This window comes from Daphnia pulex, chromosome 3 (assembly GCF_021134715.1).
Source record: "Daphnia pulex isolate KAP4 chromosome 3, ASM2113471v1".
Taxonomy (NCBI): domain Eukaryota; kingdom Metazoa; phylum Arthropoda; class Branchiopoda; order Diplostraca; family Daphniidae; genus Daphnia; species Daphnia pulex.
In genome coordinates, this window is record NC_060019.1 from 8,799,587 (window position 1) to 8,812,712 (window position 13,126).

Sequence of the window (13,126 nt, forward strand, 5' to 3'; positions counted from 1 at the left end):
ACATTGATTGGCGATCAAAAATAATCAAAAAAGAGCAAAAATAAATGTAAAAGCGGATGCATTTCCTACTTCTTTTCGTGATTTGAGTTCCTCGCAGCTGAAGCTGTTGAGCAACAAGGCCAAGAAGAGATTGAGGACGAGAAAGTTGCCCATGACCAGTGCCGGCAGGAAGATGGAGAAGCAAATTTCCGAACCCTGCGGCACAAACAGACAGACACACAACAAAAGAGGAAAATGATGTCCAGATTGATCAATCGGCGTGAAGTGAAAATGGAAATTGGGATTTTTACATATTTCCTCTCGGCTCGCATGCAATCCCAGAGCGGCTCGGCCCACTCTCCGCACAGAATCCGGAAGATCATCATGAAAGAGTGGAAGAAATCCTTAAAGTTCCACCGGGGCACCGGATCCGGGTAGAAATTCTCGGGCGTGTAATCCCGTCCGAAAAGTTGCATGCCAATGACGGCGAAGATGTAGACGACGATGGCCAAGACAAAAGTCAAATTGGCCAACGCCCCGAGTGAAGACAAGATGATGGAAAGTAAGACCCTCATCGTCGTCCAGGATTGAGCCAATCGCAGGACCCGCATCTGTTACGTTTCCCAAATGCAAATCAGGCCAACATTTCAGCGCCAACGTGTGAGCCATCGATCAACGGATATGCAAATTTAATCAAAAAGAAAAAAAAAAGATCACTGACCAATCGCATGCCGCGCAGGACGGAGAGGCCGTTGACAATCTCCAGGCCGAGATCGACGAGCGAGGCCAGGACGATCACAAAGTCGAAAACGTTCCAGCCGTTGCGGAAGAAATCCGTGCCCGTGGCTCCCATTTTCAGGATGCACTCGGTCGTGAAGACGGAAGTGAAAACCTGTACACAAAAAAATATCCAACTGTCATTGATTTATGTCCTTTTTTAAATTTATGTCTGAGGGTGCGGCCTTACCTTGTTGCCGACGTCGAGGACGTGTTTGACGTCGGGACTCATTCCGTGATGTTCGGCGGCCAAAAAAGCCGTGTTCAACACGATGCTGATGGTGATGACGAAATCTATCCAGGGGCTGGCGATGATTCGCTGGAGCAGCGAACGGACGAACCGCATGGCGGCCAGACAAAATTCCAGAGTGACCATAAGACGTGACGGATTAGTTTGGCTGGAACTGTCCTCCGGCATATGCGTTTGATTATGATGATGATGGTGGTGGTGGTGGCTATTCATCCGGTGGTTGTTGTTGCCCTTTGATGATTTTTGGTAACTCTGCCGACGCTTGAGCCATCGATCGTCCGTATCCGTGCCCTCGGTCACGTACTGGTGCTGGCCGTGAACCGATGAAGTCGAAGACGTACACGAAGGATCGTCGCTGGCCTGCCTCGACTTGTGCAACCGCCGCTCTTCTTTGCCCTTCCGCCTAGGATCTTCCCTAGGAGCGGTTGCGCCAGGAGCCAACACATGCTCGCCCATGGTGACACCCACGGCGCTGTTGAGGCTCAGATCGTGGGCCGAGTCGCAGGCCGACAGTCTCGTCATGGAATCCAAACCCAGTGAAAATCTTTTCTCAGGATCGCAGGCTCGTTTGTACGAGAGTCGACGCGGATCCGAGCCGTTGCTGTTCAACGAGGCCGGTTTATTGGTCGCCGGAGACCTGTGGTCGATTAGGCCGCCGTCGAGCGTCGCCAGGTCACAGGCCGGTTGGCTCCCGATGCTCTCCGTCAGACTGGAATAATTCTGCGAAATGCTCTTGTTGGTTGTGTACGTTCGCCGTTTGAAAACGACCGAACTCGGGTAACTGGGCGCCCTGGACGTCTCCGACGAGTAGCCAACGTCCGTGTTGAACGAACTGGCGAAATGGGTCGACTGGAACAGTACGCAACTCCCTCCCAAGGGATCGCTGTCACACTCTTTTATGGGGTTGGTCGTGTCGTAACAGCAATCCAGTCCCAGCTGCTGCTGCTGCTGTTGATTTTGACAGTTGGAGAGTTCGGCAATGTCCAGGCTGAATCCCATTTCCTCTTCGTCTTTGCTGACGGAAGCCACGACGGGCAGCAGACGACGCTCGTGAGGTCCGCTAGGAGTCGGCAGGGGTTTCACCTTGAGGATCTCCTTAAATGGCAGTGGTGCCGTGGCAGAGTGAACCGACGGCGAGATGGCGAGCGGTGGACCGTCACCTGATGCTGCGTCCAGTTTGTGGCAGGAGGCGTCCCGTTTGGCAGCTTCCAATTTGGCAGCTTCACTTTTGGCTAGGGCCCAGACCAGGTCGGCCACGTGAGGATGTTGGCGCGGAGGCGATTGCTCCTCTTCGTCCATCACTCCGGCCAATCCCGACAGATGATTGCGGTTCGCCAACATTCTGGCATCCATCCGGGCTTTCTTCTGACGGGCTTGATCCGCATGGTGCCCCTTCTCCAGCAGGACGAGCGGCAGTTTACCAGGATCGAAACTGAACGTCGATTCCTCCCGGTAGTCTGTCAGCATTTTGGTTTTCTCCTGTTTTTTCCCCGGGGGGTGTGAGTGGCAAAGTTGAGAGATCCATCATTCGTCTACACATCCTGAATTCCGGCTCACGCAAATAGATTGAAAAAAAGGTGTGCACGTACCTGATTGTTTGATCCGGCTTCGTCGTCGTAGCTCATGGCAACGACGGCCAGCATGAGGTTGATGAGATAAAAGGCGCCAAAGAAGACGACGATCATGAAGAAGACGATCGTGTACGGCCCGCAAGCGGCCAACACCATGTTGTAAATGTTTTCCCAATAGTCGAGCGTGATCAGCTGGAAAGTGGTCAACATCGACCAGGGGAACGTGTCAAAGTTGGTGTAACCAAAGTTGGGGTTGTTGCCCAGCCCGGGCAAGCACACGTGGTCAGATGGGCAGTGCCTGAACGACACACCAACACAATAAAAACGGGATTAGCATCAAGTCCACAGTCCAGGACGAACCGAGGGTGGTGGTGGTTGGTCACTTACCAGGTGCCCGTTAAATTACCGCACAACCGGAAGCTACCCGTTTCCTCCCTCAGCCAGTTGTCCTCCTCTCGGATCCACCTAACGCCGGATATCAAAATGTCAACAACAGGCGCCATTCAAAGATCAAATTCGTACATCATTTTCTGACAGGGTTTTTCAAATGGCCCGCCAATTGAGTTGGCTGTCTAGACCCCTTCTTTCCATTATGAAATGTAAATTTTTTATTTTTTGATTATTTTCTAGGAGCCCGCCCAAATCATTTGGGCCATACAATGCGCGGCGGAGCCCCGTTGAATGGCTGGCGCCTTCACAATCTGGGGCCTTTTGTTGGCCCCCCATTATCTGTCCGCGTTATATCCTAAATAGAGAAAGAAGAAGACGACGAGAGAGAGAGAGGCGGATTAATAATTACGTGTGCCAGTCGAGCTCTGTGGTGTTGGGGTCCCACTGACGAATGCACTTGTTCCGCAACTCGCCCATGAACACTTGCAGGGCGAAAAGGGCCAGCACGCTGAGGCAGAAGACGATCAGCATCATGACTTCCATTAACTGGCGCATGGCTTTGAGCAAAGCGTTGATGATGGTGCGTAAACCTGTTTAGACAACAACAACAACAACAAAGGTCAAAAAAGAAATGTGTTTTGTCAACCGCTGCACAGCAGATCAATCGATCGGCGCACACGACAACGACGACGCTGTTTGATTTATCGCGCCCTATTTTTACACTTCAACGAATAAATAAATATATTGGGCGACGGCCGGAATTTCAACGAGAACCACACAGTCGTCGATTTTACTTTTTTTTTTTTTTTACTTTCCAGCAGCGAGAAAGTCTCTACCTCGTCATTGATTGTTATTGCTGGCAGCAGCACACTATAGCGAGTTTTATTTCTTTCTTTCTTTTCTTTTCTTTCTCCTGACTTTTTTTTCTTTTCACTTTCTCCTTTTTCACTTGCGACACTCGCCACTCGTTTGATCTTTGATTGGATTGTTATTCCGTGCTGCACGCGGGCGGTTCCCGCTTCCTTTTTTGTTGGCTTGTTTCTTTTTTTTTTGACTTTTGCGCGCGACGGGCGGGATTGGCCCCTTGCCTTTGGCTTTCCTCGTTTGTTTCGTGGGAACGGTTGCATCACGCCGAGAGACCACCACCACCAGGGGTATATAAGGTTTCTTGTTTTGTTTTATTTTTCGTGCCGCTGACTATTCAAACTCCTGCGGCCGCGTGATGCGCTCCTGTTTTCTTTTTTGTCTTTCCCCCCCTTTTTTATTCTTTCGCTTCGTTTCGTTTCATTATCTCCATTCTCTCAGATTCGCACGCGCTTCTTCTCCCTCCACTTTCGACACGCCCAAATACCCGCCGTCACCCGCCGAATCCAATGCCGCGTGAAATCCCCAGCCTTCGCCACTACCTTCTTCTTCTTCGTCTTCTTCTGCATTGGACGGATTCGATGGAAACAAAAGAAGAAGAAGAAGAAGAAAAGTCATGGACGGATGCAAGTCTAGAGGCGGATCAATTTCTCCGGGTCTCGTTTTTTGATCAAGAGGAATTGTTTTTCTCCTCTTAGCTCCTCCTTATTCCGGCGACAAAAGAATCAGAGGGACCCGAGGAATTATCAATGAAGAGAATATTGATATGGCTGACTCCTCGCGTCCACCACTTGATTGTCGATTCTCCGAGGCGGAATAAGAACGGCTGCAAAACCCCCCCAAAAGTGTTTCCAGCCATCCGAGCTTTTTGTATTTTTTTTTCGTGAGCCAGAGCCTCAACACGCAGTCGAAACAGATTATAATCGGCGTTGGCCAGTCAACGATGACGGGAGAGAAGAGACAAATAAGTCGTTCGAGTTCCACTTCTTTAATCAATCCCAACGCACAAGTCGCTGGATCGAATAAAAAGGAAAAAAACCAAATCCCGTCCAGCGATATTGTACGCAGCAGAGCACAACTGTTAGTCGCTGCACAAAATGGATGGATGGATGGATGGCCGTAGTGTGTCACGTTTAAAAGAAAAGAAGAAGAAGAAAAGAAAAGAAAAAATGAGCTGTGCCGATTATCGATTGGATGCCAAACTGATCGCGAGATGGCAGAGAAAACGAAGAAAGACGGAATTCCGGGGGAAATGAAATGCGAGATAACAGATGATGCGCCGAGCTAACGGCCAATAATGCTGGCAAACGTACGACAGGCATACATTACGACGAATATAAGCAGCTTATTAGAACATGGTCTATACTACTAGTCCAGAAGATGATGAATCCAACGCAGTCTCCAAATGGATGAAGGAGCAAGGAGCTAATAAGAACAGACGCTGGCGATCCAGCCGCGCCAAAGGTAATACCAGCACATTACACTTTACGGTTAGTACATAAGAGCCACTCTTGCTGGGCTATATATTAATTAATAATTACTTACACTACTTACGTAGTGTAACGGCGAGAAAAACAAGGAAAAATACTTACGTTTGTTCTAATACTATATAAATATACTACTATACACTATACCTGGGATGATGGAAACGGTTTTGAGTGCCCGGAGTACGCGGAAAGTTCGCAATCCGGCGAGATTGCCGATCTCGACGGCCAAAGTGGCGTAGCCGGAGAGAATGACGACAAAGTCCAACCAATTCCAAGGGCTGCGCAAATACGTCAGACGGTCAAGGACCAGTCCTTTGGCCACGGCTTTGATCACCATTTCACACGAGTAGATGCCCAGAAACACGTACCTATCCAGTGCCCGAGAAACAAAAAACCCAAAAGTCAAACAATTAATAAAAAAGCCAATCAATCACCATTCCGTATACAAGGTTCATTCATTCCGGGCGGACGAGAGAGAGGAGAACTACTATTACTGATGGCACAGATCCATCAGGGTAAGTGTGTGTGTGTCGAAATGACAAGTTAGATGACTGAATTGACGTCATGTTGTCCTGGAAAATCAGGCGGAACAAATACGAGAGTGACGCGCATCGTCCATCAGCGTTGATGAGACCCGAAATTTCGCCCGCACTACGTGCAATCCACTCCACATTGATGGGGGGGGGACTCCCCATCTCTTGGTCGTAACAATTCATTCATTTTGAGCCTTTTGTCTCTGGTTACAAGAGGGAGAGGGGGGGGGGGCTAAAAGAATAGAAAAGTTGAAAGCGGGAATTCTCGTCTGCCGCGGGATCAGAAGGTTTCTTTTTTGTTTTCCATCACTAAAAATAAAAAAGTAAAAAAAAAAAAAAGTTGTTGCTTCATCCGTGCTCGGAGCCTTCCTACGCCAAGCGATCTAATGGCCCTATAACGGCAAAAGGGCAGCGCCCATCGAGGGTCAATAAATAAATTCAAGACGCTCTTTAGGCGACTGCACGACCGGTACGGCAGTCGCCCGGTTGACACGATGTCGTCGTCGCTATTTTCGGCTTTGTCACTGGACGTTGACTTTTCACTTCCGTTTTTTTTTTTTTCTCATTTTATTTTATGACGGGGGAAAAAGACAAGGAAGGGACCGCGGAATGTTTTCAACCTTTTCCGTTTGTGTTTAATATGTTGTTGTTGTTGTTGTTGCACTGCAGCAAGCGCATTGGAATTCAATTGATCGACGTCCCACGCACACGGAACGCCAGAATGAAATTTCTCCAAGGTACACACACACTCACAGTCTGAGAGAGAGAGTGAAGCTCAAGAGAAAATATTGAGATAGAAAAGTGATTACGACTGTGATATTTATACAGACATGTGCACATTCTCGGAATGCTCTCATCTCTTTTTGTGTTTGTCTGCAATAGCGGGGAAACAAGTGGACCGAGAAAAGCACACACACACACAGTTGCGGATCGTTTGTTATATATGTACATATATACCGGTGGAACGCCATTCCATCCGTTGTGTGTGTGTGTGTTGGGGCTTTTTTCTTCATCCGTTTGCTGCATGCAGTCAAAAAGAGCAGAAGGAAGAAAGGGAAGGCCAAAGGGTTGCGTCCTCCCAGCCCGTTGGTGTTGTGGTGTGGCGGCGGCGGCGGTGGCGGCGGACAGTTAAATCAATACTATAGATATTTCTATTATGTCTAGTGAACACGGCACTCTATAGCTGCAAGGAGGAGAGAGCGGGGGACCAATCCCCGAATTCACGAGTCGACTAACCAAACAAACCACCGCTTTTTGACGGTCGCCGTATATATTACGAGTACAGTAGTAGACGTTGGGGTGGTAGGGATGAAGGCAGAGATGCAGAGCATATTGGATCGGAATGTCTATACGTTGCTCCCCAGTTGATGCCCGGGCTAAAAAGGCATTTGCAAACGGGAGCGCCAGGAGATGTTGAACGTTTCGCAACGGCGGGGCTGGCAGCTGGCTGGCCTTGGCAGTGTGTGAGTGTGGAGCCAACGTTCAAGTTTCCGCCGCCTTTCGCTCTTTTGTTCGGTCGGCCCGGCGAAAAGTTGAAAAGCCGCAACACAAAACAGAGCACAACACAAACATACAATCAATGCAGCTCTCTCTCTCTCTCTCTCTTCAATCGTCTCTGCTTTGAACCTGTTATATAGTTTAGCCTATATATTTACACAATGGCAAAGCTGGAAGGAAATAAAAGGAAAAGGAGCGCGATATTATGACTAGAGAAAAGAAGGAGCTGCTACACACACCGCCAGTCGCGTCGTCGTTCGTGATGGGCGGGGGCGTCTATAACCAACAGCTCAAAGCTCAAAGCTAAAAAGTCGTATACCACCACCACCGGCTTCATCCACGGCTGCATTACAGGATAGCGGCGGCGGAGTATATCAGGAGAGAGCCTTGTATATGATAGAGCCAGGACGGCCATCGTCGACGCCAGATCCTAGCAGCAGCTCCTGAATAACTACACCATCTCCTAAAAAAGTGTCGTCCTTTCAATCCATACGAAAAAACAAACTCTTTCCTTTTCCAGTTGCATTGATTAGCGACGCAGTCAAATGTCACAAAACGGGCCATAGTCATGTGCAAGAGTCAGTTTCCCCTTTGATTGTCATTGCCAACACTCGACGCGGTGACCGAGCTCAAAGCTCTCAACCCAATTATCACCCCCAAAAGTGAGCGTGTTGCTTCTGTCAGTTGTGAGCGACGACGTCATCACATTTCTGACGTTGACTCGCGTCTAATAAGGTTAGATACAGTCTAGAAAGTGGGACGACACAAAAAGCCGGGTTCCGAAATGGAATCAAAAAATAAAATAAGAGGGGGGCGGCGGCAATCATGAGAGCCTATTAGTATTTTGGATATTGTGTGTACATCATACAGCGAACGAACCACAGCCAGGGAGCGGGAGCTAGATGGCAAAGTGGTGTAGAAGGCTGCTACTGCTGCTGCTGCCATAGATGCCTATTAGCGGATGGCAATAAAGACAATTTCAGCGTTAAATTGGCGGGAGCTTCAAATTGCTCCTGATGTCTCTAACTAAAAGAAGGAGACTGCTGCTGGGAAACAAAGGAGCGCCGCTCGTAAAAAAAAAAAGGCGCATTATTTCTTCTTTCCTCCCTCCTCCTTGTTTTGGAGTGCTGCTGCATGTTTTTGCCTCTTGTTTGCTCCCTTCCCGTTCACTCCCGTTTTCCCCGCTGCTGTACTACGTAGCGAAGCTGAACGTATATTAATAATGAATGCATGTGTTCCCCCCTCCGTTTGTTTCACCGAGCCAAAAGAGCTTCACGGCTCGTTGTAATCCCTCCCTTTCTTGCCTCACAGTCTTCTCTCTCTTATATCATTTCCTATCCCATCACGAGGAGCTGGGGCTGTACACACTCTCGCCTTTTTGACCTTTTAGTCTTTCTCTCACTCTCTCTCTCGCTGCGCTCTGTGTGTGTTGGGCTTGATCCTTGATCCTTTTGATCAACGGGCAAAAGAAGAAGAAGAAGAAGAGGCGAATCTTCCTTCTTTCAGCCCCTCCAGCACGTAGCAGTTGCACTTGCACAGCGTGCGTGTCGTGATGAAAAACAACGGCCGAAAATAAAAGAAAAATCCCCGCGGAAAGAAAAAGTGCTGAATTATTCGATTGATTGATTGGGAGTACACACACACACACACAAAGGAAGAAGAAAAAAAAAAGCCATAAAAGATGGAAGAAAATGGACTTACTCGGCCTGTTCTACGGGTTCCGTCATGGCCAGGAAGATGCAGTTGAGCAGGATGGTCGTCATGACGACGTAATCAAAATACGGATGTGTCGACAGGTAAATGGCGATGCGCCGGAGCGGATTCCACGGCGAAAACAGGAAGCAGGATCGAGACGCAGAGAAGCGATGGATGTAATTCTTCCGGAATCGGTTAGACACCACCACAAACGTCTGTGTCGTAATATAAATCAATATCCCAATTACAATTCACATTCAATATCATATCATTCAAACACAAGAAAAGTGGAAATCTATTTCAATCGTATAATAGTGTACTAACACGGGCCAGTGCCCGGTATTGGTTTCTGTTGTTCATCATAGCGTCAAAGTCAATTGGATATCTATATGCATATAAGAGGCAGAGAGGCAGTGAGGCTTTGGCCTATTCATCCCGTCCGCCTGTCCGCCTGTCCGTCTGACTGTCTGTTGTGTCTGTCTATCTCATCCACAGGATATCTAACAAGAATGTCCCGCATTGCAGTAGGAGCAACTGCAACAGCTGTAGCAAATCACGTTAGACCCGCTTCCGCCCGCCATTCACGGACTTGCGCGTCGGAAACGGAGCGCCTCCTCAGCACCGAACCCTGTCACATCATCGACTTATTCGCCATCATCACCAGTCCATCGACGAGCGGCTCCTACTACACACACACTGATAAAGACACCAACCGGAAAATATATACAACAACAACAACAACAGGCCAGGGCGGATGAGGTGGCGGGAACAACACCACCACCAAATGATGGAATGTGCCCACTCGTCCGCCAAAAGGATTGACCTCCCCCCCCTCGAGGCTGGGACCGGACGACCTCATCAAAGCGTCCGAGAAACAGCTGATAAAAAAAGATCCGGCCAATCTGATATATCTCCAACCTACTCTATCCGTTTCTAAAAAATAGGGAAGCGGCATGTGTCTATAGATCCACCGTCCAGGCTGGACGTGAAAGGGGGGGAACCCGATCCTTTGGCCGTTTGTTGATGTTTATTAACTAGCGTCTGTTGTGTCCGCCTACACGTGCCGATGACGTCGGGGTTAATCTTTTTTATTCCGACAGTCGGATGCAAGTTCCGACTAACTAGACGGGGCCAGCGGGTGGGGGTCGATACGGTGGCACGTCGTTATCGTCCAGTGTTGGGTCCCCTTCACGGAGCGCAGGAGGGAAAAAGAAAAAAAAAAGAGAGAGTCGGAAATAATAGCGGCCAACGGTATTATACAGACTAGAATGGACGTCCGACCAGCCAAGTCATATTCCGACTTGATGTTTGGGCGCGCTTATTATTGTCATGCCAATGCTGCGACTGTTGTGTGCACCAGACTGGGTTGACTGGGCAGGGACAGGTTGGGGGGAGGGAAACAGCCGGGCAGAGATGGGAAGAAGAAAAGGCAAGGATCCAACAATAGAATTCTCCACGGCGTCATTGTGAAAACGCTGTTGAGACTGAAGGGATTGAGAGGAATTGATGGTCATACACATAAAAGAAATATACACACACACAAGACATGGAGGGGGGCAAATATGCGCGGGGCGGTAGATATGAGGGGAGGGAGGGCATTGTTGATGACGCCATATGGCCGTGGTGGTGGTGCAAGAGCGGATCATCGGCTCATTAAAAACAACCGGACGCCAGGGATATGGCACGGCCTCCTATTCTCGACTCCTTGACTCGTGTCGTCCTATACATCTACTACACTAGGCTATTAAAGTCTATAGACTAAAGGCAATGAGCTCCTGTCGGTTCCTCTCCTTTTTTTCCTCACCGGGCGTTCAAGAGCAGCAGAGTGGAGCAGCAGCAACACTCGGCTGATTGATTGAAATGGGAGGCTGAAGAACCCAAAACCGGAGGGGGAGGAAAAGAATACGGGAGCCAATGCAAACAAACAAACAAGCCAACCATGAACGAGCCATCAGCAGCTATTTACATCTACAACGCAAATTACAATCGAGCAGCAGCAACAACAACAGAAGATATATAAAACAAAAGCATTTTCTTCTGGTGATGACGGGGGAGGATAAAATTGGCCTTTAAAACATGGCCACTTGGATAACAGTGTCATCATCTATCGTTTTATGGTCGGGGCCGTTGTAAAAACTTGGATTTCGGGCCCCCCGTAAAGTACTACATCCGGTAAAAGGCTATTAGGTATTGACCATTATTCCGGATATCGATCGACAAGCGGTTAAAACAAAGAACGTGACCACCACAGCAGCAGCAATGTGTGACCGCTTGCAAAATATGATCAACAACGACAACCAAAAAATAAAGGGGGGAAAAACAAGTTTCGAATTGACTGTGTGTGTTGTCCATTTGCGCTGGTATTGTTAAATCGCTATGACTATATCAAAGACGGACCGCGGGGTAGCAGGTCAATCAGTATTGAGTCAGTCTCATTTATATGTCAGGCCGGTAAGCAGATCTGTAAGCCAGAAAAAGGGGCGGAGTCAAGACATCGGGATTGACTGATATGAAGACAGCAGCAGCAGCTGTTTGAAAATGAGAAGATATTGCCGGGCCGGATTTGAGGGGATGTATATCCTTTACGCCACGCGACTCCAGCACCGACTCCAGCATTTGCAATATCCGAAAACCGATCTCCCGGACTGATGTGACCGGCCGAAGAATGATAGTCTAATGTTTGAAAACAGCTCTCATCCACCCCGTTTTCACTTAGATATCTGCCGACAATCTCCTGCGCCGCAAAGGTCTTATTTGACTGCGATGGATAGATCCCAGAAAATGGGGCCGGCTTCTCAATTGAGATTTCGGCGTGTCACGGACCTGTCCAGAGTAGCCGAGAAGAGACGGCCGTGCCGTACGAGCATCAAATCGTCTAAACTACACGTAGAGCTGCTGCTGCTGCTGTTACAATGTCCGACAGTCTAACTCGGTTACGTAAAAGGTTACGGTGGATCAAATAGAATCCGGCGCGCTCCTATCTCAGCATTAAGACGACCTGCCGGAATAATAACAATAAAAGCTATCTCAGAAATCCCACCCCTGTCCAATAGCCGGGCCGACTTGCCCAGCAGAGCAAAGAGGAAACTGCCGGCAAAGTATATTTTAGTTTGACGACCACACGTAATAGCAAATTGAACCGATCCATTTTCAAATAAACTAACTTGTCTCTTATTTCCGTGTATAGTTTGCCTGCGGGGGCATGAAAATGCCGGACATGGGCAAACATGGGAGACGGCCCCAAAATCACTAGAGCAGTCTATGCCAAGCTCCGGAATCTGCACATATTGAAAGAGAGGCCTCCCCCCACCCAAAAAGAAAGAAAGAAACGAATTTCAGTTGTTGTAGAGGGGAGGAGCTATTAGACAGATAGATAGGGCCACCTCCTATAGCTGTATTATCAAACTAAAAGGCTGGCCCAGGAGCCCTTGAAAGCTGTCGAGTCGATCTATGCACCCGTGTGTGTACATACGTGCTTTTTGCATTATTCAATAACGGTCCAGTGGTAAAAGAAAAAAAAAAAGAAAAGGAGCAGGAGCCGAAAAAAGAGAGAGAAAATGCTCCTGTTTTGGGGTCCCTCACTTTTCACGAAATGGTCGATCTCTCTCGACGAGTTGGAGAGAGTTCCCCTCTGCCTGTGCAGTGCGCTGTCGTATAGGAAAGGGGGGAGATGAGAAAAGAAGAGTTATAAGAGAGAGATAGAACAGGCTACTTACGCCATGGCTCTTTAATGCTGGCAAAGAACTTCTTTGCTGGCAGAAAAGAGGGACGTGAGCGAGCGTGAATAAAAGAAAAGCAAACGATTTACTGGCGCCACCCAAAGTGTCTCCCCCTCCTCACTATATAACAACTGGGGGGGGGGGGGAGAGCAGAGACACACGAGGGATAAACAAGAGCATCGGACTCTATAAGAAAGAGGAGGCGGCTCCTTCCAACTTATCCGCCGCTGCGACACATTTAGCGTCCAAACTGCTTGAAACAACATGATTGCCATTATCTCTTAAGAGGAGCAATTTGGGCGTGGCCTCTACAACAGAAAATTGGGAGGGGGGGGGGGGAATCTGATTCTTTCTCGGATGAAGA

General features: G+C 48.6%; 1 protein-coding gene across 2 annotated transcripts in view; it reads right to left on the bottom strand.

Annotated features, from left to right (window-relative positions):
* The window catches only part of LOC124191262 (sodium channel protein 60E-like), a 32,751-nt gene that overhangs the window by 5,313 nt on the left and 14,312 nt on the right, over positions 1 to 13,126 (bottom strand). For both annotated transcript variants that reach the window (XM_046584366.1, XM_046584367.1), the window contains 9 exons: positions 9,050 to 9,258; positions 5,466 to 5,686; positions 3,377 to 3,557; positions 2,965 to 3,042; positions 2,596 to 2,875; positions 947 to 2,485; positions 701 to 871; positions 291 to 590; positions 70 to 195 (listed from right to left, as the gene is read on the bottom strand). In XM_046584366.1, the coding sequence (XP_046440322.1) occupies positions 70 to 195; positions 291 to 590; positions 701 to 871; positions 947 to 2,485; positions 2,596 to 2,875; positions 2,965 to 3,042; positions 3,377 to 3,557; positions 5,466 to 5,686; positions 9,050 to 9,258 (3,105 nt within the window). The remainder of the gene's footprint in view (positions 1 to 69; positions 196 to 290; positions 591 to 700; positions 872 to 946; positions 2,486 to 2,595; positions 2,876 to 2,964; positions 3,043 to 3,376; positions 3,558 to 5,465; positions 5,687 to 9,049; positions 9,259 to 13,126) is intronic.